This window comes from Drosophila ananassae, chromosome 3R (assembly GCF_017639315.1).
Source record: "Drosophila ananassae strain 14024-0371.13 chromosome 3R, ASM1763931v2, whole genome shotgun sequence".
Classification (NCBI taxonomy): Eukaryota; Metazoa; Arthropoda; class Insecta; order Diptera; family Drosophilidae; genus Drosophila; species Drosophila ananassae.
In genome coordinates, this window is record NC_057930.1 from 13,640,932 (window position 1) to 13,666,757 (window position 25,826).

At 40.0% G+C, this 25,826-nt stretch overlaps 2 protein-coding genes across 2 annotated transcripts in view; one reads left to right on the top strand and one right to left on the bottom strand.

Annotated features, from left to right (window-relative positions):
* The window catches only part of LOC6498654, a 50,845-nt gene that overhangs the window by 14,495 nt on the left and 10,524 nt on the right, over positions 1 to 25,826 (bottom strand). The window lies entirely within an intron of this gene.
* Positions 6,911 to 9,187, top strand: LOC6496866 (dynactin subunit 1). Its single transcript, XM_001963211.4, has 2 exons — positions 6,911 to 7,235; positions 7,290 to 9,187. Exons 1-2 carry the CDS (start codon positions 7,055 to 7,057, stop codon positions 9,044 to 9,046), a joined length of 1,938 nt encoding a protein of 645 aa, XP_001963247.1. The 5' UTR covers positions 6,911 to 7,054; the 3' UTR covers positions 9,047 to 9,187.

The following is a 25,826-nucleotide window of genomic DNA, read 5'->3' on the forward strand; positions in this document are numbered from 1 at the left end:
GGTAGTGAGTTCCAACCATCCAGCCATCCAGCCATCCAGGCAGCCAGCCAGCCAGCCAGCCAGGCTAGACCTGCCTGCCTCTCGTAAAGCCTGCAACAATGTTCCGACACTATTCTGTTTAGGCCACCTCCCCAGCAACCACCCACTCTTATACCACTCTCTGTTAACCAAAAATGTTCGAGTGTAAAATAAATTTGTATTTACTGCATTTGAGGGCAGGAGTTATGTGAATGAGAATGGGAATGCCTGGCTTTTGCTTGCACTTTCTGGTGCTTAAATGCAGGGAATCCTACAACTGCATGTTAGTGCCTAGTTGAGCCAGGCTACCACATACCATTCCCATTTTAGGGTTTCAACTTTTCGAAATTAACTTGGCTAACTTATCGTTTAATGCTTTAAGGGGATTCAAATAGACTTCTTAGATTTAAAGTCTGTTAAAGGATAAGCTTTATTATTCCTGCGACACCTGATTATTAAATCAAATAATACTATAACGAACTTGATTCAATGATTTCATTATTTTATTTATGCCAATTGAGTGTATTGATGGCCATTGAATAAATCAAAGAATAAATTGTGTATAAAAAATGGCCAAACATATTGCAAGTGATATTTATATACGCATTTACATTTATGTTCTCAATAAAATAATATTGGAGGAAAAAGTGAAGAGAAACTTAATTAAATTCTTGCATTCAATTTGGCATGAAATGGTCTGAAGTGAAAGGGGGAGGGTGGATGGCTATTGGCTACTGGCCAGAGTGGTTGAGTGAAAAGTGAAGTTCGCTTCCAATCGATTTGCCGGCGGTTTTGTGGTTCACCTATTATTTGTATGTCCATGTTTTTGTGTTTGTGGATGTTACAATCTTTGCTGATGCAGTTGAATTTTAATGAAAGTTTTCCCTTTTTATTTTTTTTCTTCTTTGTATATATTGCAGAGAAAATTGAATTATACCAGCACACACGAGGAGTTACTCGTTGAGATTTTCAATTTTCTATTGAACTGACGGTCCAACTGGCGAAGGACTATAAAAAAAATCATAAAAATTCCAGTCCTTTTCTAGAATGAAGACGATTGCAGTTCACTCTCTCTTCTCTATGATATATATATATACCTTGCTGTTTGGGCCATGAATTATTCAGCCAACAAAATGCAATGATAAGCACTCCTTTCGTCTCTGCCGCCCACAGACCATAATTTAGCCCGAATTCGCCCCTCAAAATAAAATATGCAAAAGCCTCGCCAAGTGCCGGAGACCTTAAATAATAATAGCGAATGTAAAGATATCCATGGGAGCCACCAGCTAGCCATCAGCCTGCCTGGCGAGCAGTAGCCAAAGTATCCACCACCCATCCATTCCCATCCATGCCACAAAGCTGCACCAATTTGCATATTCATCGTCCGTAAGCGAAAAAGCACAAAAAAATCAAGCTCAACTGGGAAGATTATAAGTTTCACAACTCAATAATTAAAAGTAAGCAATAAAAAGAGAAGCACTTGCGAAAAAAGCCGAATTTTAAATGGAATATTGGACTTCAGGATGCTCTATATGACAGAGTCTATAATATTAATTTTAAAAACTTTTACGGAAGTTCCAGTAATGGGTATAATATATTTCATATATTTCTCCAATCCATCCTACTTGAAAATCACTTCTCAGAGCAAAAATTAAGCTTAAATCGTGCTAAAGTATTATTCGGCAATAACAGCAACCTGAGTGGCGACAAATTCACATTAAGACAGGTGGGATTACCTCACATTTTCTTAAATATTTCTCACCTTTGCCTGTATTTTGCTCAGTTGTTGTCAACTGCAGCCCCACCTCGACTACATGTCGGTATGTAAATCTCATACATTCGAGGTATATTTGTGACTGCAATCTGGGAGGGCACGCATCTTAAGCGGATTATTATAAATTTTCTGTTGTTGTATGCATAAGTAAGGAGATGAATTTAAATTATGAATGTTTGTAGGCGGGACTCGACAACGACTCGAGTCTTTTTCACCTGCCCTCTCCGTGTGTCACCCAATTTCAAATCCACACAAGCGCCCACTCGCTCCTCCGGGGGTTACAAGGCTACCACCAAACCCAAGATCTCCGGGTACTTGCCACTTTAGCCCCGGCAAAGTGATGGTAAATAATTGTAATTGAAGATGCCAATTGTTTGCCACCAATTAGCGCTCTTTGATGGCCAAGTGTTATGTGTATGAGATGGATAATGATGTATGGGTGGATCATTAATATTTTTTTTTGTGGAGGCATCTGATGGACGCCTTCATTGTTTTTTATTAAATTTTTTTTTCTTGTTTTTTTTTGGCTTAGATGAAATCATCTGTTTATATGGCAATATGTTAAACAGGGTTTGGCCATTTAAAAAATATTTTGATTACTGATTTTTGTTTGAGTAACATCCGCTTGGCCAAATGGCCTTAACTAATGTGATGATTGGGGTTTGAAGAAGTGGCTTGGATATAAAAGAAAATATAGGAAGTGGTCAGAAATAATATGAGATTAAATTAAGTTTTTAAATAAATAAAATCATGCAATCATCATCCCACCTTTTTGTTATAATTTTTAAGAGTTTAAAGAAGTTCTAACCCACATATTCGTATTCTTGTCATGTATTACTCTCCTCCGAATCAAATGATTTTCCAGTTACTTAAATGAAAACCAGAAAATCTTCCCAAATGGGATTATTGATATGAGGTCGTGTAAGCCTTACTTGCATGCTTTTATTTTGTTCGCAAAAGGGAAATATTTGCCTTTCGGGTGAGAATTGTTCTTCCTGCAGCTTAAAGCCTTAAAAAGTTTGTAATACCGCTCTAGCCCAGTCTCCCTTTCCGGACAAACAGTCTCGACGAGGACGAAGTTGGGGGCTACGCAGATCAACTCATCTGTCAGAAGGCTGCTGCGAAGACAGCAGCGTCGAATGGAAGGACGGGGAGCCTCGTAGACATTTATTAACATGGCTTGGGTGGGGCGGTGGCAGCTGCTTCTGCCAGAAAGGTGTTAAGTGGCAAAATCAGGCGCTGGTGGGGCGGAAGGTGGTTGGAAACTGGCAGACGGAGGGAGGAGCTGCCACAGCAGCTGAAATGATGATGAAGCGCATCTCACATATCAGCATAAATAAATTTAAGTGCCGAGCCAAAAAGAAGCACAAAGAAATCTGCGTAAATTTCTCTACCATCCAACCGATGTGGCATAAATATAAATTACCCGCGAGGACCGGCATTTTTTAATGATAAAAAATATTGTATTCGCATATATATATATATATCTGTGAGCCAGAACAGACAATATATTCGGCGCGTGTCCGCTTCAACGCCGCGCTTCTTCATTTTTAATGGCTAATTAAATTTGGCCAAAAGCCGAAGTCAACACTGTGAAATGCACATGCCGAGGGGGTCAGTTCTGTTCTACACTCCGAAAGCAATTGAAAAACTTGCTGCCAGCGGGATTGGAAATTCAATTGGAAGCGCCAAAGCAACCAGAACAACAAGAGCGAGCAAATAGCGAGGGCCGAGAGCCGAGAGCCTTACACAAAAACACACATACGCACCGTTGGCCAGCGGGAACACTTGGCCTCGCAAACATTTGCGCAGAGTTGACTGTGGTTTAGATTTAGTTAGCGGAAGGTAGAAGACTACTAGATACCATATAATACTCTCTATTAATATTTTTATTTTATATTTAATTAGTTAGCATAGACTTAAAAATAATATTTAAAATCAAATTCTAATCATAGCTCCACTGTCCCACATCTATGGCTCATCATAACCCGTTCCACTACTGACCCATTTTCAGTTTTTGCCATTTTGGTTTTTGCGTAACGTCGAACGCACCTTACTGCGAGACCCACTTGGCCATCTCTAATAGGAAATGCATTTGGCGATGTTCAAGTAAATTACGTCAGCGGCTTGCCACAGAAGCAGAGGTGGCCGAAAAGAGACAGGGCTAGACAAAGTGGAATAAGTGCCTCCATGGGCTGCTTAAAAGTTGCACGAAACCTGCACGGAAAACAATGGAGTTTCTGGAAAAATAAAATGGAATTGCCTATCTTTAATGGTTTGGTCTAATATTCATGTGAATCATCAAGTTAAAAGAGCTAATATTCAGCACTTAAATGGTTTATTATTTTCCCTCAGTGTAATGTCTTCCTGTCTGTCTTCAAAGCATGCGTTTGTGTGCCCCAAATATGGGAGCTGCTGCGATTCAATCGAAATCCGTTGAAAAGAGTCGAGTTAACTTGGCTATGGGAACGATGGCGTTTTACGAATTGGGTCAGCTGGCACATTTTTGGGCCCAACCATCGGCTGGAGTGGGAAAGTGGGAAGGCATTGCTAACGGTTAATGTTATTGCGACTTTGCTTGCCATTTATCGCAGTCCATTGTTTGCACCCAGCTGAGATTTCTAGCGAAGCTTCCAGCCAAGTTTTATTTTCTTTCGGCCTCAAGCTGCGAGGCTTACCAGCGAAAAGAAAGATAGAATTTCCGGGCCGAGAAGTCAAGTGGCAGGCATTTGACTTGGCTTTTGAGGGGGAGAACCCAAAAAAAGAATTACATTTATGAGCCAGACAGCGGACAGAAAGATACTACTCGTATTTTTGGCAAATGTAAGCAAATCGTTTCTAATTGCTCAACTGGTTGAAAAAGGCCTTGCTATCAATTAACTGACAACTGGAGAAATGCTTAAAAAAGAACATTTTATTTTGCCGACAGAAGCATAAACAATAAACGATAAATAAAGTAAACTTATTCAACCGGAAGATCAAATAAATCAGAGTCCATTACAGCAATGATAGTTTTGGTTTAAATTTGAGATACCACAACCATGATGATGTTAAATTGTAAGGCGGATAACCGCATAATCAAGTTTTAATTATGCATAAATGCTTGGCACACACTTTTATCAGGCACTTGCATAATTATATAAAGTTTCTCTCCAACTTCTCGTTCGACAAATCCCACTCGAAATTAAAAATATACCCAAGACAAAGAAGCATCGGAGCCAAAAACTCAAACTCAAAGTGAGGAAAAACTTGAGCAGTTTTTCGAGAAAAGTTTAAGAAATGAAAATGACAAGGACAAGTTCCTACTCCATGTCCTTTCCTTCCCCTTGCCATGCCAGACATTGTCTTGTTGAGAAATTGCGCATATTTCCGTTTCCGTTTCCGTTTTTCGGCACATGAGTATGTCTGGGATATTTTGTCTGTCTTTTGGTCTGCATTTTTTGTCAACTTCTTAGCTGCGGAAGGCAACCTGAGATGCAGTTCTTGGCTGCTGCCTTTCAGCGCATAAATTAAAGTTACATTTTATATGAAATTCCAAGAATGGAAAACATTTTTACCCCACACTCGTTTATAACTTTTCGCCATTTATTGGGTTTTTCCAACATCATAGAGCTTATAATCTAATGAAAACGAAAACCAAATGTTTTCTTCATACTTTTGTGCAGCATTTTTTGATATTTTCCCGAATATGATATTGATGAAATTTAGCTTCCCATCGGTGAAAAAATGTTGGCTTTTGATGGCCACACAGTTTAATAAACACAGTTGACATGGGATAAAAAAAAATTTCAAACGCTTGCTATATTGTTGATGGCAAAGGATTTTCGCCAAATATACAAATACCCTGGCAGTGATACTGTTTACTGAAAATAACATATTAATATTAAAGAAATATAAAAATTTAAAAAGAAAATTCTGACCAAAAGAGAAGCCTATCAAAAATCAAATTATATTTTATTATTTTTATGTAATACTTCAATAGGTATTTAAAAGTTCAAGTATTTTTTTATTCTATCCCTTCACTGGTTTTCCTCTTTTTTGTGTGTCAACTTTGCTATCAGTGCGAATTTTTACCAATATGTGGCATCCTGTTGACTGACTGGCTGCCGACTGATTGCGTATACGCGATGTGACAGTTTGCTGAAAAATATGTTGCGTATACGCCCCGTCTATCGCCCCGGATGATTTTATTTTTTATTCGCCCCCTTTCTGGAAATAGTTGAAATGTAACTGGAATGTGTCGGAACGCTGTCTGGCTGAATCAAACCGTATGTGATTTTTAATTCTACAAATTTTGACATTTGCGTTTGCATTTAAATTAGATTTTACGGTGCCGCAAACATTGACTACCGCTCGATTGCTGAGTCGAGTCATGACAAATGGGTTTTCCACTCCTGGTTTATCCTTCCTTTTTTTTTTGCTCTACCTCAGTCAGCTGAGAATGGATTTACGTGCTCTTGGATAGGTAGCTTAAATTTTCACCCAGAATCTCACGTTAGAGCCATAAATCTGGCAAGCTCTCGACCTTCTTACCACTAATTGAAACATTAATTCTAGTCGAAATGTCTCCATCGAATTGGGAGTAGAGTTTTGCTTCTCTGGCACTCGATTGCATCATCTTCCCCAAAAACATTTTGCATCTGGGAGCTGAGCTTCCACACAGAGGCAACATAAAAATGAAACTTAACCGCTTTGATGATGTTCATTAAACGAACGCAATCATAATAACTGCCATGGCAACAAATATTAAACACAAAATGGTGTAAAAATTAATTAAGCCCTAATAGCTGTGAAGCGCTTTCGCAGAAAAACAGAAACAGAAACGGAGCTTGAGGAAAACGCATTTTGTATTAACCCACACGTTGTCTGTGTGGCATAATTATGTATAATCGAGTCTGCGGAACATAAACAAGATTGTGTTGCCCAATTTAAGCAACCATAACTAATAACATTATTTTTTATTGGTTGGTACTTAAGTAATTGTGGTTAACCCAACGTATTGGTGAAGCCACAAGTTTAATCCAGACTTTATTAATTCATCTGTCATCAAAAAACGTTTGGAAAAATTCTGAGAGCAGGTCCTCTGAATTTTCCATCAAATTTTTCCAACAGCTTTATTCTACACCCTTTCATCATTCAGTTCAGTTCCACATTTTTATTAATCATCTTAATTTTGGTATTTGTCTCACATTCGAAAGGAAAAATTTTTTGGCTCGCTTGAGAGAACTGCCACAAAATTCGAGCATCTCCCCAAAACTAGCAATGACTTTCACATACAAAGAACTAATTGACGTGGCCATCGGCTCACCCGAATCGGGCCATGTTAACTTTTATGCTTTGCATGTTCTACTAACGTGTTTTGCCCAGCGATTGGATGTTTTGGATGAAGTTGTCGAGCAGGAGGATTACATGGTGGCCAATGTACGGATGCAGAGCAGTTTCTGTGAGTATTGTGAGTCCTTGTAATCTATTACTCCCTTAATATCCTTCCTACCAGTGACCTTGGGCAAACCCTCCAAATTTCGTCTGTTTGCCGGTGCCGATGCCGAAGGAGGGGAGGCCCCTGCCGAGGGGGAGGCTCCAGCTGAGGAGGCCCCCGCCGAGGAGGCAGCACCACCACCGCCGGCGGAAGAGGCACCAGCAGCACCGGCCGAGGAGGCACCAGCTGCTCCGGAGGCTGCCGAGCCGGAACCCGAACCCGCACCCGCTGCTGAACCGGAACCTGAACCTGTGCCAGAACCAGAACCAGAAGCTCCTGCACCTGAACCAGTAGAACCTGCCACGCCGGCACCAGAACCAGAACCAGAGCCAGAACCGGAGGCTCAAGATGCGGCGGCCGATGATAAGTCACTGGAAGGAGTGCCCTTGGCTTCGCGGGTGTCCTCGCGCTCCTCGACCCGCGAAAAGTCTCACACCCGTCTGGGAGAAGGATCTGTCGGCAATATAAGCCGGATAGAGCGGCGCCTGTCCAGGGTGGAGCTGCAAAAGGAGCAGGCCACCATGGAGATGCAACAGTTTGTGACCAGTCTCACCGGGCAGCTCAAGCTGACCATGGAGCAGGTGAACAATGTGACTCACTTGCTGATCGATCGCAAGCCAAACCCGGAAAGGATCAAGGTCCTGCGTCACATTGCCAAGCAGTTGAGGGTTCTGATGTCTACGGGGGATGAGTTGTCGGTGAGCTGGACCAGTGACGAGGGGTTGGGCGAAGCCGAGGAGGAGGAGATGATGGAGGAGGAGGTCCACGAGAGCTCCTCGGCGCCCACGGAACTGGAGAAGCCCGAGGAGGAGCAAGAGCTGGGACTGGAGACGACACTCTGCTACTCTCCCGACAAAATGCTGAACGAACTGCTTGACCTGAAGTCCCAGTTCTGTGCTCTAACCAACAAGGTCAACGAACTGGCAGCGGCCCTTCTCAAGCAGGACTCCCAGCGGCTTATGGAGATGATGAAGGAACTGCAGGACACTGTCCGGGATATCAAGCTCTATGTGGCCGGCAACAAGGAGTCCAGCTCCGCCATGATGAGTCGTCTCAGTGAGGCTACCTCGCAGATCGTTATCCTCAAGAAGTCCGTGGCCCACTTGGACGAGGTAAAGATCGACAAGACCGAGGTGGAACTGCTGCTGGCCGAGAAGGTGGACTTCCAGCAACTGGCCACCAAGGTGTCCCTGGAACAGCTGGAGGAGTACAAGGCCAGGCTGGAGAAGATGTTCTGCGAGGTGCGGCACATCATCAGTCTCAACGAGAAGAACGTCCTGCAGATTATCGACAATCTGCGCATGACCCTCGGTATTGATGCTCTGGAGCTGAGCCTCAAGGACTTCCGAGAGATGATCGAGAGGCGGGTGCAAATGATCGCCGAGGCCCTGCAGAAGTACATGGAGATGACCAACGACGACTGTGCCGCCGCCGCCGGTAGGGTGAAGGTCATGCAGGAGTTGGCCTGCTTGTCCTGCGACACCACCTGTGTGATGCGCACTGTCGAGCGGTCCAAGGTCCCGTCCCTGCCCACGGCCAAGGGCTCCACCGGCCTGGGACCGATTGTCACCTACGAACTGGGCAACATCCGCAAGTCAGGTATCATGGGCTACTACCGCAAGGACGAGTTCCCGCACGCCACCAGTGCCTGGACGAAGGGAGTACCCATGGTGAAGTGCACACCGCGGCACGCCGGTGGCAGCCACACCACCCACACCGCCGAGGACCACATGCAGAAGGTGGTTCTCTCCAAGAGGAACACTGGCTGGAAATAGGTAGCACAATTATTGATTTCATTTAACACTCCCTCTCCCCCTCCGCATACAATTGAAACAGCGTTTTCTTTCCAAAATATTCCAACAAAATTAAAAAGATTTCAGTCTATAAGTTTTAAATAAAATTAAAATCAAACAAAAGCTGAAGGATCATCACTAAGTGGAGTATCAAAAATGAAATTAATTTCAAGAGGATGCTTGCGAAATTAATTTTTTATCTTTAATATTCATATCATCTCGGCGTAAAACAATAATCCATTTCAATAAAATATGTTGGCTGTAAACGATTTATGTTAATGGACTTTCTGGTCAAGAGCATTAATTTTCAAGTTTTCATGCCTGTGCCCGACACTTTGAAATTATCATTGATTGCACTTTTTACTTTGAGTTTTTAATTGATGTTGTTACCTACATATACAAATAACATATGCATTTATTTCCACTTTGCTTTCCATTTAAATTTTTGAAAAACGCATTCGTGCAAACGATGCGTGCTTGTGGCTGGGATTGATAAACATTTTTTATGATTCCGACCGACAAAGAGTTCATTTCTGTTCCTGATTCTCGGCATAAAACGAACCACCTCAATGGGCTGTCAGGACTCATTTTAATAGACCGACGATTAAATGCATAAATTTGCCATAAATTTAAACAAATAAACAGGACCCCAACATGACAGCAATGTGTATAAATTCCTGTTTATGTTTGTTTCACTAAAATATACCAGAAAAAAGGCTTTAAAATTATGGCAAAAATGTCAGTTAAAATTATTTAAATGTTAACTAAAAGGGTGACGTTTTTTTAAACCAAATACTTCAAATTGTCAAATAGGAAAAAATAAGGAAAATATAGTAACCACTTAGTAGAAAAGAACAGGTTTCAAGTTTGAGCTTTTATTGAATATGGTAATAACCAGTTCATTCCATTAAAGTCTTGTAAATAACCTTTAAATTAATTAGAGAGTTCAATGAAGAAAAAAAAAACTGCAATAAAAACAAGTCAGTGAATAAATTGCAAGTAAAACGTTCGAAGCCGGAAGGCGAAAAAAATCCAAATAGTAAACAGAAATGGACCAAGTTGCCAAACAGCAGCAGCAATATAAGAGCACAGAATTGGCACGGCACAGAAAACTAAATATATTTAAATCATATTATAATTTTTAAGATTATAAAAAAACATACACATTTTTATTTATTTATTTAAGGCAAGGACATTTATTAGAAAAAATAATAGAAAATTGAAAGTAGTGGCTAGCTTACCAAATAGCTCTTAGAAACCCTTCTATTTAATATTTTAATATCTAACTTTTAGCTTCTTAAAATGCATTTTCTTTATCAAAAAATGACCCTAATTTTTGTCTGTGTAATTTATAAAAAATAGAGCAGCATCAATGACAGGGAGGGACTAAGACAAAAGCGGCAATAACGTCAACTGCAACTTCATGAATTGTGCAATGGACACCACTGAAGGGAAAAATAACAAAAACTAAAGAGGAAAAAAGCAAACAGAAAGGAAAACAAAGACATCCAGCAAATAAATTAAAATGCAAATTTAAACGAAAATGAGTGTAAACAGTAAACACTCGAGATGGAAGTCGGCGGGGTCTTAGTGCAAGGCCAAGACGGAAGTCTCTCTAGATCTCGACATCGTGGAAAGCAAAAGCCAAAAACCAAATCACGGAAATGACCCAAAAAAATAAAAAAAATCCCTCAAGATGCTTGGGAAGAAGACAAGCCATTGTTGTCGCTCTTTGAAGGTCACATTTGGTGTGGGCGGCCAAAAGGGGGCGTTGATGGCTTCCATCAAGGGGGCAAAGAAAGTGTTGAGCTTGAGCCAAATTGTTGAGCCAATTTCCACGTCTCACTTACCCACATCTTCGAGGCAACTTCGATTGCGGCACTCGGATTCCCTCAGAAGTCCATGTCCCCAATATTTTAACGCTTTAAAAAGTTTGCAGACATACCTGAAAAGAAAACCAGAGATATAACTTGATTAATATTGATAGTGGGTGGCTTTTCGCAAACTTTTCATTTTGCATCAAAAATAAAAAAAACACAAGAAAACAAATACCGCGAAACTTTAGTTGTGCATGAAAATTATTTATAGCATGTGTGGGTGTTACGGCCATGGAACTATCTATGTACATACAGCGAGAAGCATTTTCCGCCCGCATTTCCATGCTGCGGCTTTGTCGTCCAACACCGAAAAGTTGGACAACGAAAATTCCACAATTCTACAATTCCACAACTACTGAAAAGTTTTTTTTTTTCGCCTGCTAATTGCTGAGCCACAAAAAAGACTAATCAAATATTTAAAACGTATTTAAAAATATGGTTTATTTTTTGGTTAAAGTAAAGGATACAGGCTATCTAGAGAGGAATAAATTGCAAGCTTTAAGCAAGAATCAATTCGGACAAGCCCCAATCTCAGATTAGCCATAAATTCCACAAAATGTTGCCACAAATAAATTTAATTTCTTGTTTCTATTTTCTTTTCTCATCTCGTTTCAAAAAATATTTGCAGCAAACAGAATTGAGCTGAAGATAAATAGAAATTTTTGGGGAAAAACTTTTAAATGCTTTGCACATGAGGTGGAGAAAAAAATATTCCAAATAGGCAAATAGATTGGTAAGAAAAATTGCCAAAAAATAAATCAAACCAAACTAATGAACACAAATTCAAAATTGTTGTTTGGCCCAAAAAAAATAAATAAAAATAAAATAAAATGTAATCAATATGGCTAGAACCCCTCTGTGGGGAGAAATACAAACATATATGCGAGAAATCGTTTCTATTTGAAAATAGCCAAATGATGTTTAAACTTGAATTCAATTTGAAGGTAATAGAACGAGGAGAAAGGTTTTCCATCAGCAGGGAGGTCGAAATGAATTATTGCTTTTGGCCCAAACTCATTTTGCCTTTTATACGTTAAGACGTGTGTGTGTGTGTTAAATAAACATAAGAGGAGGAAAAAGTAGCACCAGCAGTCGTAGGAAAGGCATTTCTGGCATTATCTTGGCTGATATTTTAAACTTTTTTCCCCAACATGACTTGGGGCAAAGTCTAAATAGCCTTGAACTGCAAAGTCTGACCCAGCTGGACAAAAAAAAAATAAGAAATTGTTTTGTCTGCTTGCCAATATATATATTTTTTTTCGTTTTGGCCAAAAGTACATATATGCTCCTTGATAGAAAGGATGTAGTATGATTTATTGCTAGAATGCGGATGCTGGCTTTAATTAAATCTACAAAGCAAATTTAATTTGCCTCTGGCACTCAGGAATTAAAATCCATTTCCTCTAACAGCTCCCCATTGAGGTTTTGAAAACTTTATTTTACAACCTCCCAGCATGCAAAATATTTTCTTCGGCAATTGCATAAGGTTCTTAGATTTCATTGTTGAATGTAAGATTAAACAGAGTACTCTCGAGTCATCCTGTTTTTTTTTAACATTTATAGCTTTTTTGTATGAAAGTATATGGCTATTTACTTTTTGCCGTTTGGCACTTACTCTCTTCTACTCGGTAAACATTAAATCTTTATTTATTTTTATATATTTTTAACACAACGATGTACAGAGACCAGAGGCATCTTTTGTGGCTGTTGCTCTTGCTGTTATGACTTGTTCGGGTCTTGGTTTTCGACTTGGCCTGAGTCTTGATCTGGTCTTGTCTCTGGGACATTTGCATAAACCGCAAAATCTGCTTGTTTTGAATTAGCATTTTTTGTTGTTGATGCTCAAGTAAATTTTTTGTTATTTTTTTTTCAGGTCCGGCCAATAATTTCCTTGCTTTCGGCTTCGGGTATCTCAACGCTGGTGTTTTGTCTGGCCCTTGGGCGGTTTCGAAAAAAAAAAAATATTTCAACGAGCCAACTGGAATGTGTTTCTACTTTATATATGAGCTGAGGCAAATGTGATATATTCGTGGGGGATTTGTTATTTTTTACAGGCTGCTGCAAAAGCTGCTGCCGGGCAAGTGCAGAGGTATTAGGAGTCTACCAACTGGCATCTTGTATATTTATCTTTATTAAGCATTCACTCATGCGTGCCAGCTTTTGGCCAGTAAACTTTTGGCCAGCATGCAGAAAAGAAAGAGCCGGCCACAGAGGGCGGCCACACCCACAGTACACGCAAAAAGACAATGGACAACTTAATAAGTTATCAATCAAATTTCGTCAATCGTTTCGGGTCAAAGCAATCAATTTGCGTGATAAAGTCAAATGCCTGGCCAGGATCCGGTGTTGGATATCTTCCACACACACACACACACACACACACATCCTTCTCTTGGCTCTCTTTCTATCCGATTTTGGCCATCAGTTTCTGGCATTGTTTGTCTGACAGTTGTAAAGTGATTTGCTACGTGAATTGGGCGATGCATTTGGGATTGTGGGTTGTGAAGGATTCGAAAGGATGTCGAAGGATTCGAAGTATACACTGAAATTGGAAAATATGATTTGTATACATTAAGAGTTCGGCTGTCAGTTGGTGGACAACCAAAGATGATTTATATTGATATACACCACCAACTGACACACCACACACATGATTTTTGGGTGCTTTCCGAAAACAGAATAAATGAATAAATTCATGTCCCAATTAGGTCCCAAGGGTCTAAGCTAATGTGGACAAAGTTTGCATCAAAACGTTGGAAAACAATCAGAAAAACTGGCAAAATCAATAGTAAACAAGCGAAAGTTACAGTTTATCCGAAAGAACAAGTTACAATCGATGTGACCTGATCCAAACATGACCCAAATTTGTATTTGAAGTCAATCAAAAAAGTAAAAGTTTAAATAATATAACAGCGCAGTAAACACTCACCAATAACCATAAAGAACATCCGAGGATAAAACTAAAATTTTCATAGATATTAGCCTATAGAGATCGAATGGGCCATCTTAGTATTTTTATGGCCTTTAGACATTCAGGTCCGATGATTGCTGATGCCCAAGTTCCGTCATTTAACCAGTTTCGTGCCAAATCATGCATAATACAATCATAATCATCTGTCTATAAATAAATCGAGTATCAAGTGTGGCCTGTGTGGCGGAGACCTCGCCAGAATATTACAATACAAATGTTGTCGCTACCAATCTCTGGCCATTGATAAATAATCATAACATACTGTATGGTGTTTACCAGCAATCCGAACGGCATTTTGGCATTCGATTTCCTGTTTATGCAACACAACGGACAAAGTTTTTCTTCCCCCAATCGGAAATCATAGAATGCTCATATAAAAGTCGATAGAGATTGCGAAAAACTTGCCAGGCAATCGCACAAAACTTTTAATGCCGAAGAGTTGAGCCAGTCAGCTAGTCAGCCAGTCAGTGGCAAGTAAACAAAAAATATGCTAATGGAAAAACATTCACAATGAAGCGTAAAAAACGTATCCAAAAATGTGAGAGACTGAGGGGAAAAAAATACACACATTTAATTAAGCCGCACAAAAACCGATTAAAAAGTTGACCAAATGCCAGAGGTCCAAAAACAGAAAATAAATAAAGGTATAAAATGGCAAGTGTTTCGGTCTATGATGTTAATACCTTGGGAAGCTATGGATGCTGGTCAGATCCGATGACGAATCGAAGTGATGTGGGCAGATCCACGAAAAAAACACCAAATATTCATTAGTTTACAGTGGGGTTTATTACTGTAAAGTGGCAATATTCGTTAAGGGAAATGGCGAATAAATTTTCAGAATAATAGGATTAATTTTGGAAGAATTTCTCTAAGAGATCATAAGAGAGAGAGAACAGATGTATTTTTTATATATTTTTACATGGAAAATATAGTACTAGTAAGGGAAGTTATTTATTTATCGATGATTTAGAATCTAAGCTTTAGATAGGCAGATCTTTTAATTTCATAGCCTTACATCTTCGCCCCACACTGTACCCAAAAATATTTTGAGGAAGTGCTTGGTGGAATCGTGAGTTTAACATTTTTTATCGATTGGCTCAGCAAGACATCAAGGTCAACTATCCAGCATGAAGCATCAATGACAACTAATCAATATGAAGCATCGAAGCAGGCATCAATAAGCAGACAAATAAATTATGCTGCTCCCTTTCTGACTTGCCATCTTGAGAGTAAAACTTGAGTATTTTCAAGTGTTACTGGGATCAACTTGGTCTAGAAAACGGATAGATATGGAAGTGTGTGGCCAGCCAAGTGAGTTGTAAACAAATGGAAATACCTTGAGCTTAGGATAAGTAGCTTCGCTTGGATTGATGTTGCCCAATGGGTTATGTTCCGATTCCAGCTTATTTTTTTTATTTTCGGCACCAATCTATCCCTTTTTTTTTAAAGATTCCCCTTACATTTCGTTTTGGTCTGGACTGTGTCCCAAGCAAATAAACTTAAGTGCATTGGCTCGTAAGCTTCAGCTCCACTTGAGTGCTTGTTAAATGTTAAGTATACGTAATACGTATACGCAATGTATGCTTCTAGGTATCGCCATGAGTATTTTGGAGTTCGGAATGGAGTTTCTGCCTGGCTGTCTTCAAATTGAATCTGAAGTGCCCAAGAGTGTCTATCGATGTATGTAAGTGTCATTGATGAAACATAAAATGGCAAGTTGGGAGTTGGCATAAAATGTAATTATGTTAACAAAAAAAATATTTAAAAATTTATTTAGAGTGGAGAGAAAAGAGAAATGTGCATCATTTGGTGCAAGTATTTTGTATCATTAGTGGCAAGTATTTCTTTTATCTGGCGATCAAAGAAATTAGCTAATTTGCTGGCATTTGTGCGGCACAGCAAAGTGAGATTGCCATTGCCATTGACATTGAAAGTCGTGCCAAATGATAATTAAGTTCATCAGCAACATAAAAATAATAAGCTCAAGCTAGGAGAAGCAACAAAAAAATATACACAATGAAGCCATCAAAAACATTACAGAAATGTAACAAGAAAATAAAATGAAGATGCGAAGGCAGTGAAATACTTCATACAAAATAATAAAAAAGCAAAGCAGATGGATAGACTCGCACTTCACTTTTGCTTTTTTGCCTTTTGCTTTTTTGCTTTTAAGCGCATTTTTTTGTTACCAATTCTGCTTTTGTTTTTAGAGACGCCACGCCGCACCGTCTCCAAGATGAAAGCAAAATTTCACTGAATGACAGTGAAATGAACCGGAGTTAACTGAGAGTGAACTGTGGTGATACCACCGATGAACTGCGGTGAACTATAAAAATGAACTGCACTCTGGCAATTACGCTGAATAACTGTATTTTCATATTTATGTATGGTCACATTTTGCTTTATTTTCGCTTTTGTTGTTGCTGTAATGACAGTGCAATTTATGATAATTTCTGGCCAAGGCCATCGTGCAATAAACATAAATTTCTGTTAAGAGCCAACATTTAAAAAAAAAAAACGCACAGAAAACAAAGGCAAGACGCGAAGAGGTCAAAAGCGTTGATAAATGTCCATGGCTTTGGGGCAAGATGGTACTACATGGTAGGTAGGTAGGTCGGTAAAAATGTAAATGTACAAATTTTCTCGTTGTCAAATTATATTGAAACTAATAAATTTGACAGGCCATAACGAGCATTACGTTGGGCGGCGATGGGAGATGGGTATGAAGACCCCAAAAACCCATACAAAAATTGACTTGTCAATGGTTCAGTTTTGCTTTTATTTGGCTTGTTTCATTTTTCTTGTTGTGGTTTCCAGTTTATTGTGCGAAACAAGTGAAAGTGTCAACGCCATGAAAAATGATAAATGACTGAAAGAATATGCTGCGAAATATCCGCTCTGGCAGCTGGGGGGGGGGGGGGCGAAGAGATAGTGCCGCCAGGAGGGTGAGAAAGATGAACAGGCTGTCCAATGCGGCGTATACGTTATTTATGTCCTGTGCCAGACTGCAGATGAAAATTGCGTTATGCAAGCCTTTTCATAAACGCATTCAGTACAGGATAGCTTACATTTTTAACAAAGCACTCTTCGTGTATCATTTTTTTTTTTTGAAATGTCAGCGATTAATTAGTCAAGCTGCCAGATACAACAACATTCCCTTTAAAATTCAAGTTGTATAGCAACTATCACCTCACTATTTCCATTTTTATAAAAGCCTTAAAGCTCTAAAAAGAATCCTATGGCATCCTCGCTGGGGTCACACATTGTAATAAAGTAAATACGCGAAAAAGGACATGGCTGAAAGAGGGTCCTTATCTAGGACTAAGGCACGGAGACCAGATAACCGAGCCACAAACTCATGGCGAAAGCGTGCCCGGCATAATGAATAGGATTTCGAGGGTATGTTTAGAGGGTTAAGCGGTGTTGGAGGCTGGAGGCTGGAGGATTCCCAGTATGAGGTGGGTTAACTGTTGGATAGTTGACACTCTCGTGAGGGTGTCTTGACTCGCTGGCATATGAAAGTAACACATAAATGCATAATAAAATTCTTTAACGCAAACATTTAACCTTGGCTTGAATAACATGAAATGTTTACACAAAATTTATAATTATGGCACGCACTTTTCTCTCAAGTGGGCGGCTCGGCAAACTTGGTAATTTCTTTTGCATTCCGCAAGTTGTGCGTTTTTTATTTGAGATCGTTGAGTGCTAATTATTGTGAGTCAACTGATGGCCATTCACAGAGCCAAAGGGTTGTCTCTTCAGTTCGGTCTCTTTGAGAAAGTTTCACAAAAATCCGTCAAAAGCAAATCGTTGTGAAGGTGCTAAAGATTCGCCTCCGAATGTTTGTGCAGCAGATTCGCGAGTGAAACGAAATGAAATCTTTTCAGTGCTAATGAGCTCTACGCACTATGTGAGGGGGACAGATCTGAAAAGATCTTTGGTTGTCAACTGGAAGACAGCATTTCTTCAAAGTGATTTCACTAATTTGATTCGCAAATGAAGGGTATTGGTTCAAAACACTTTCTTGAAATGCTAATAAATTGCTTTCAGGGAGTGGCCATAATAAAAACTTTTGTTTTTCAAAAAACTCACCTAAATAATTCGCGAAACATAGACCCAACATAGGCCTAAAGTTTAGGCCCTAAACTCGAGTCTTTGACCCAATCCGTGGCGCCTCCAACTAACTAACCCACCCTCCTCGGCGAGTCGGCAATCAAAAGCATCGTTTGTTTTGGACTCATAGACTCTTCAACTAAGCGCGATGGTACAATGAACTTTGCTAGACTGAGTCGAGTGGGTGGTGGGGGTCTGGGCGGCAGTTGGCGGTTGGCGGAGTGGAGTTGAAGGCCCTATTCGAGGGGTAAGGCTTGTCGACTTGTGTAATGCAAGGCAAGCAGAAACATCACAGAAAGAAAATGTGGGGGGAAAATGGCGGAAAAACGCGGGTGGAGCAAGGATATGAACTATATGCACTATAAAAAATGGTTATTATATTCTTTATTATATATTTTTATTCAATATCAGTCTATAACTCTTATCCTTATGCAATTAATCAATAAAAATATATGAGTTTTTATTTTTTTTTTGAAGGAAACACTAATTTTGTTAAATATCTGAGACCACCATATTTTTAATATTTATTTTAAATTATTTTAGGGTTTTTTCAAAAGGGTTTTGAAGGAAAAACTTATCTCTTTTTGGTTATTGTTTTGTAATCAAAAATGGTTGAACAAATGAATTTTATTTTTATTATTTAATTCAATAATTTTCTCTGTGTGTAACTGCTTCTTCTTATTGCTGCGTCGACTGCGGCTGTTTGCATTTAAATTTTTCACATTCAATTCATTTGAGGCTCGGCTCTGCACACAAAAAAAAAGTGTGTGCATATAAAAAGTGAAAAAAATGCAGTAGCATCGGCAGCAGCAGAAGAAAACAGCAAACAAAGTTACAAAGGCAAAAGGGTAACGAGAAAAGGGGGCACGGCCGGGCAGCCGGGCAGGAAGGCAGGGGAAGGCAAGGGGCGTGGCAAAAGCCAAGTTAAATGCTGCAAAAATGAAGCTAATACTTATGTTGCAACTAGGGCTACTCCGGCCTCCTGCTCCAGTCCGCTTCTTAACCCTCAACTGGGCTCACCTCGCCACACAATGACTTGCGGGCTTCATCATCAACATCCACATCATAGTTTTTTCATCATTCGGCTCGGCTGCCTACCTTTTGTTAACGCCCTCGGGTGTATTGTGTGGGCGTGGCAAACACATGAGAATTGAGCCCAGTTTGCGAATGTGTTGTTGTTGTTGGTGCGTGTTCCCATTTTATTCATTTCGCCAACTTGCTCTTTTGTGTGAGAAACCCTTGCGGTCTTTTTCGTAAAAAAAAGGCTCCAAAAGGTTATGATTTTATGTTCATGGGAAGGTTATTTTTTATTTTTTTTTTTGTTAAAGTTAATAGTCAAAGATGAGTCAGGACAATTATGAAGAATTTTTAAATAGTTTTTAAAGTAAAATACATATCTTATGGCCACCACAAGGAATTATTAAAATATAATCCCTCCATAAATATTAAATTTTAACCATTTCTCTCCAGTAGTTAAGCCATTACACTAAATCTCTGGATTCTCACTGGAAATTGAAACATTTCTCCACACGGCACAAGTTTCGGGTTGTCCCCTTTTTTTTGTGAAGATTTCTTTTCAGCACCTGAGCGAGAGCCGGGTACCGTACACTCCGCCACTAACGTGGCTAACAAGCCAACTATGTGTAGCCAACGTTCAAATGGGCACACAGTAACAACAAGAACCACAACTTGCAACAACCATAGCAACAACTGTGCAGCAACGTCAGCAGAATCAGGATGAAGAGGATAGCCAGACCCCCATTTTGACTTTTTTGTTGTTTTTTTTTTTTTGGTCTTAGATGTTTTAGCGCTGCAGAATGGCCATGTGTGTATAGGAGGCCACAACGGTAAATCATCATACTCAGACACACACACATACCGATAGATACTAGCCAAGCCACACAAAGATACAGATACAGCTGCAGATACAGATACAAATGCACGCAAGCCTCGCGGCTTGTTGACGACTCAGCTCGTCTATCTTTGCTTTGGCTCCATTTTAATTCAAGTCCCAAAAATGGAGGGCTTAAATGGGTTAATACCCTAGATTCTAGACTAGAAATAATTTAAGAGTCAGAAGAATAATTTAAGTTCGGATCAGTTAATATATAATAATATTTTAATAAAATAAATTTAAGCAACTAACCTAAAAATATAAAATGCTTGAATGATAAAGTTATCGTGCCCTGGGCGACCCTTGAAAACCTCCTTGGAGCCACTTGAACCATAGAGCCCGAGCTCTCCATCAAAATCATAATACTCCGGCCACTCAAGGCCATCAGAGGGAGGAGGAGACTGGGGCGATGCCAGGGTTCAGGCCAGGTGGAGGGGGAGGCAGAAAAGAAAACAGTTCGATTGAATGTCTTTGGATATGTGGGTCAGCAATGCAGTTGACGTCGGCCGAGGCAGCAGCAGCAAGAGCAGCAGAGCAAACAAGTGAACCCGCTTGGGTGGACAAGTGCCCTGGTCCCGGTTTCTTTGATCCCGGAAGGGGGGCTATAGTGGCTAGTGGCTAGTGGCAGTGGCAGTGGTAGGAGGAGGAGGAAACTCGTTTTTAATCGTTGTCAATGGCCAAAACGTTAAGTGTCCCGTTCGCTTGGTGGCTGCTGTGTCGGAGGTTCAGGAAGACACGGCACTAAGAGAAAAATGATATTGGTTTCTTCATCCTGCTAGATGAATATTATTTAACTTAACTATATTTTTTTCTTCAAGTGTATGGCAAAACGGGGCCAGGACTACCAGTTGGCGGGAGACTTGTTTTCTGGTCCGCGGCTCAAACAGGTTGCGCTGTTAGTTGCACTGATTTAGTTCGCTGGCAGATCGCTGCAAATCAAATACTGTCCTCACTCCCCATCGCTCCTCTATCCCCTATCTGCTAGCACATGTCAAATGGAATAATTACACAAGTGGCACACATTTTTTTTTCTATTTTTTTTTTTACCCCATTTTGCGAGTGAAAGATACTCGTATCGATGGCTCTAATATAGCTGTAGTTACTAACATGAATCACTAAATGAAACCGTTTAAGCTTAGTTATATACATTTATACACAACTAGACATTAAAACGTGACAGCCAACAGTTGTGTGTTTTTTTCCGATTTTTGGTCTATATATATTTTTTCTCTTTTTTGTTTTTTTTTTATAGATCCTGCCTGACTTTTGGATTTCCAAATGATTGCCTGCAATTTAGTTCGTGCGCGTCGATTTGCATTATTTTTTTTAAACGTTTTTCACGGCATTTAATACGCATGACTTCAGCCTAAATTGTTGTTTCATTGTGATTGTTATTTATTTACAAATATGTTGTAATTTCCAACACATTGGTGTTGGGCGTTGAATGGGCTTTTATAGTTATGTGTTTCAAAACATGTTTGACATTTGTTGGAAATATGAAACAGTCTTTTATTACTAATTGTTAAAGCCAAATTAGTTTCTCAAAATGCAATCATCTCTTGACTAAGTAGAGCTCATTTTAACCCGAATATGTTGAACTTCCTTCCTAGTGCCCCATAGAGTAAACTTCCATTTCCCAACTTTCCTTCACTCTACCCTCAAAACCACTTACCCCATCAAATACAAACTATATATGTTTATATATGCGAATCGCATTTCCAAAAGCAAACTGTCCGTATTGGATACCAATTGAAAATGGAATCCAATTCGGACTCGAAATCGGAATCAAGCCAAGTTGAAAAACGGCCCCAAATAGGCATATAAACATCGGCAAATTGCCAATGGAGCTGGAAGCGGCACGGAATCCACATCGGTATATCTCAGTTACCGCATCATCAAACATCATTATTATGTCTTGGGCCAAGAAGACAGAGCGGAGTAAGTCCGAGGCCCAAATCCAAAAGTCCGAGGCGAAATACCAACAAAAAAACGAGTCAATCGAGTTGGCTGAATAGCTTCGAGCAGTGACCAGTTAACAAACAAGTTGGCTTGGGAAGCGTAACTAAATGCCCGAAAATCAAAAAGCGTGGCAACTTGGCAACTGGCAATAGCCAATATCTGTGGCAGTGGCAGCAGCAGAAGAAAACATCCAGCTCGGTGGCATCCAGCTCTCGTGGCCATTAACGGTTAATCTGGGCTCTTCACCAATTTACGCGCCATACGCCGGTCGAAGCTGCCAATCCGTGTCACATACCAAACAATATTACTTATGTGCCAGCCTCTCTCTACACTTGGCCGAAAAGAAGCGTTAACTGAATTGGGGAGAAACAGTGATGAGGCTCTATTGGTGTCTTGAAAATCGAAAGCATTTGAAATTGATTTGTTTTGGGCCAAATGGGTGTCGGTTCTGGCCATTTTTAGCTTATTTCACGACTTTCCAAAATTCGTTTCTTAAATTGGTAATAATATACTATTTTTACTTATAAATTATAGATACAGATTAGTCATTTTATTGTTACAATATTTAATAAATAGTAGTATCCTTTTATAAGCCATTTCCAGAGCCATAAGTCTACCCTTAATGGAGTTAGAAGGTCTTGTGATATCTCCGAATATCAGACCTCCTCTTCCCATAATTTCCCTCAAGTTTATGGCTCTATAATTTCCATAATAATTTATTATGGTCCATAGAACCATTTTGTGTGTGTTTTTGTGAGTGTAATGCCGGCAGGAGGCGAATCGGACTCAGAATCCCCCAAGTGCCATTCCGCTGTGACATGACCTGACCTTCTGGCGGCATTCCTCTGGCAATTAGCCGTGTTTATGGCTCTGTTTTGCTGGCAGCTGCTGCTTTTGTTGTTTCTGCAACTGCTACTGCTGATTATGTTGCTGTTGTTGCTTTTCTGTGTATTTTTGTTGTTTTGCAGTTAAATGTTGCATGCCACATTTGGCACACATGACAAGCGACATGTGTTTCTGATATGCCAATAGCCAATGGACATTTACGATCGCCCCATCGCCCCATTGGCACTCCCGCCCCTTACATTTCGGCCTCCTGCAGAGGGCCAAAACCATTATGGCTAATTAATGAAATTCGCACTGGATTTTCCGGGCTAAATTCCGCCGGGCACCCATCGTCGTCGTCTTAATTGGTTATTTATTTTGTTTTATGTGCAATTTTAGTGTTTCATTTGTGTCTTTCTCAAATATTTCTAATTTTAATTTGGTTTCTCTCTCGAGGGTTTTCGTCTCGTTTTTATATTTCTGTTGCTCTGTTGCTGTTTTTTTTCGGTTTGGTCTTAGCGGGGTCATTGGGCTGGAAGTTAATGGCCCGGCTTAATGGGTCATTTGAGAGAAGTTCGTAAAAGTGTCCAACACACTCACATCTACACATACATATGTGTGTGTCTCTAAACACACACTCTGACACTCGCGTAATTAGTTGAAATCTCAGCGGGGTTCGCAGTGGGTCAAAGTTTAGGTCAATGGGAGATTGTTTCCAAATTTTTGGTTCAAATTTAATGAAGGTGTTTAAAGGGTTTACCTGATTTGATTTTCTGATTAGGGGGGGGAATTTTTACACACCTGCAATACAGAAAAAAGAAATTGTTTATTAAAGTAACATTTAAGATAAAATTACAGTGATAAGTAAATAAAATAAAAACAATATTTAGACTAAAGATTTAAAGATTTAGATTTAAAGGAGACTAAAATGGAAGCATATGGTAAAAAATGGCAATAAATTTTTCCTGCAATATGCATATTAAATTCAATAAATTTTCCATCCAAAAAGCAGAGCGGGAAAACACAAGGACTCGGGGGAGTAGAAGGTGGCCAGAAGGGCAGACAAGCTGCCGACAGTGAGCTAAAGGATATGCACAAGGATAGCAGCTCAAATTGATAGACATCTATATATACACACACACATATAGAATATGTATATGTGTAAGAAAAGCGGGAAAACGATAGATTTTTTAAGTGAGTGAAGGTCCTGAACGTTTCCTTTTTTCTTCATGCACAGGAAATAAAAAGTATTTAGGTTATAGTATTAAAATAAATCATAAAAAACTTATAAAAGTCACGAGCTTTAGATAACTACTTCTTATTTATTTGAAATAGAAATTATGATTTATTTGTATTGTATATTTTTCTCTCACTGTAAGCTTGTCAAACACTTTTGCTCTTTTGCCAAAGCGACAAAGTTTATTTAGCCCTTGACTTGGGAATTTTTGCGAATTTTTCTCGACGCCTCAGCGTCCTTGATATAGGATATACCCCAGGAACAAAATCCATTCAAAAAGGTGAGAGATGATGGCATTGGCACTCCTGGAACGAATTTTTGACGAGGGGCACTAAAAATAGTTGCAGAAAATGCATGATTGCCATCGAACCAATAATCATTTAACAATCCCCAAATGGATGGGTCTGGCTAATAATAGAGTCTCCGCCAATGGCCTTCCCCGCTTTTTGGCTCTCCACTAACATATCACGTTCTGTCTGGGGATACTCGTACTCTTTCTCAAAAAAGAATCCGCGCAACATTTAATTAAATAGCAGACAGACTCTGAAATCTGGATACTGGATGCTGGCATTTTCCGTATTCCCATTCCCCGATCCACTCTAACCATCGCTTTGTGCCTGTTTTCGATTGCTTTGGGTGCTTCTGCTGCCACTGCCATTGCCACTGCCGCTTTCTGGACAGAAATAGTTCCGATCCGAAAATTGCAAAATTCAAAATAACAAATTGCATCGCCTGGCAGTGTCCTTCCCCTGTTATTTTGTTTCCTTTATTGCCGTTTAATGGCAGAGCTGCGGTCGTCAACTTTTGGCCGATTGGCAGGCGGCAACCGCAATTGCTTCTGCCTCTGCCTCTGGAGCTGTGACTGGAGCCTGCGACTGGACGATAGTCCCCGGCCCAAAACCAAGCAAAACTGACAAAAAAAAGAAGCACTGAACAAAACAAAACAACTCCCCCTGGTGTCAGGGGCGTCGTTAGCGAATATTTATAACATAGAAAGGGCAAGGCAGCCAAAGGATTCGATGGAAAGGAAAATACCAATCAATGCTAAACGTGAAATGCACAGGAAATTGCGGGGATTTGAGATAAAAGTGTCTGATTTTCTTTATTGTCTAATAGTAACTATTTAATTTTTTCATTGTTCGTTTGGAAAATTGAATGTTTAGGAAATAGGATTTAGGAAAAAGTATAAACCTATTAGATAAAATTTAATCCGAAGCAACATTGCATTTTCTCGATTCCGAAATCTTACTAAATCTTAAAACCTCATCCGATTCTGTTGGGTTTCAATTCATAAGCCTGCCACTTCCACCGCCGGGGCCACTTCATACGGAGCTTAACTAAATACAGTGGCATGGAGATGCCCTCGTGTGTGGATAGTTTCCCTATCCCTATCTTTCTATTGCGCAATCATAAATCAAAGCTCCCAGCACCGCCCACTTTTGATGTCCGTTGTAATCCGGGTCTTAACATTCTCCACATTGTGCTCGAAGTTGCAACACACCATGCCACATACATTGAGGTGGTTGGGGGGGCTTGTCACGCCCTCGAAGCTGAACTGAAGTGCCAGCCAGCCCCCTCCCCAAAAACAGGACAACGGCTTAGTGTCCTCCTCTTGTTCATCGGTCTCCTTTGGTCTGAACCGCGAATGCAATTAAATAGAATATATCGTCGGCTGGCAGGCTCCAAGGTCGTCGGCTCTCTTTCGCCCAGTAGCAGTTCGTCCAGTGTGGTTGCATCCTCATCCTCTGATCCTGTCCCGAAAACTGAAAAACCCAGCCGACTGGCAATAACTTAGGGAGTTGGCCGTTGGCGGTGGTTTTCCACAATATTTTTTTTTGCTTGATTTTTTTTTTGTTAAGCTATATATTTTTCGGCCGCTTGTT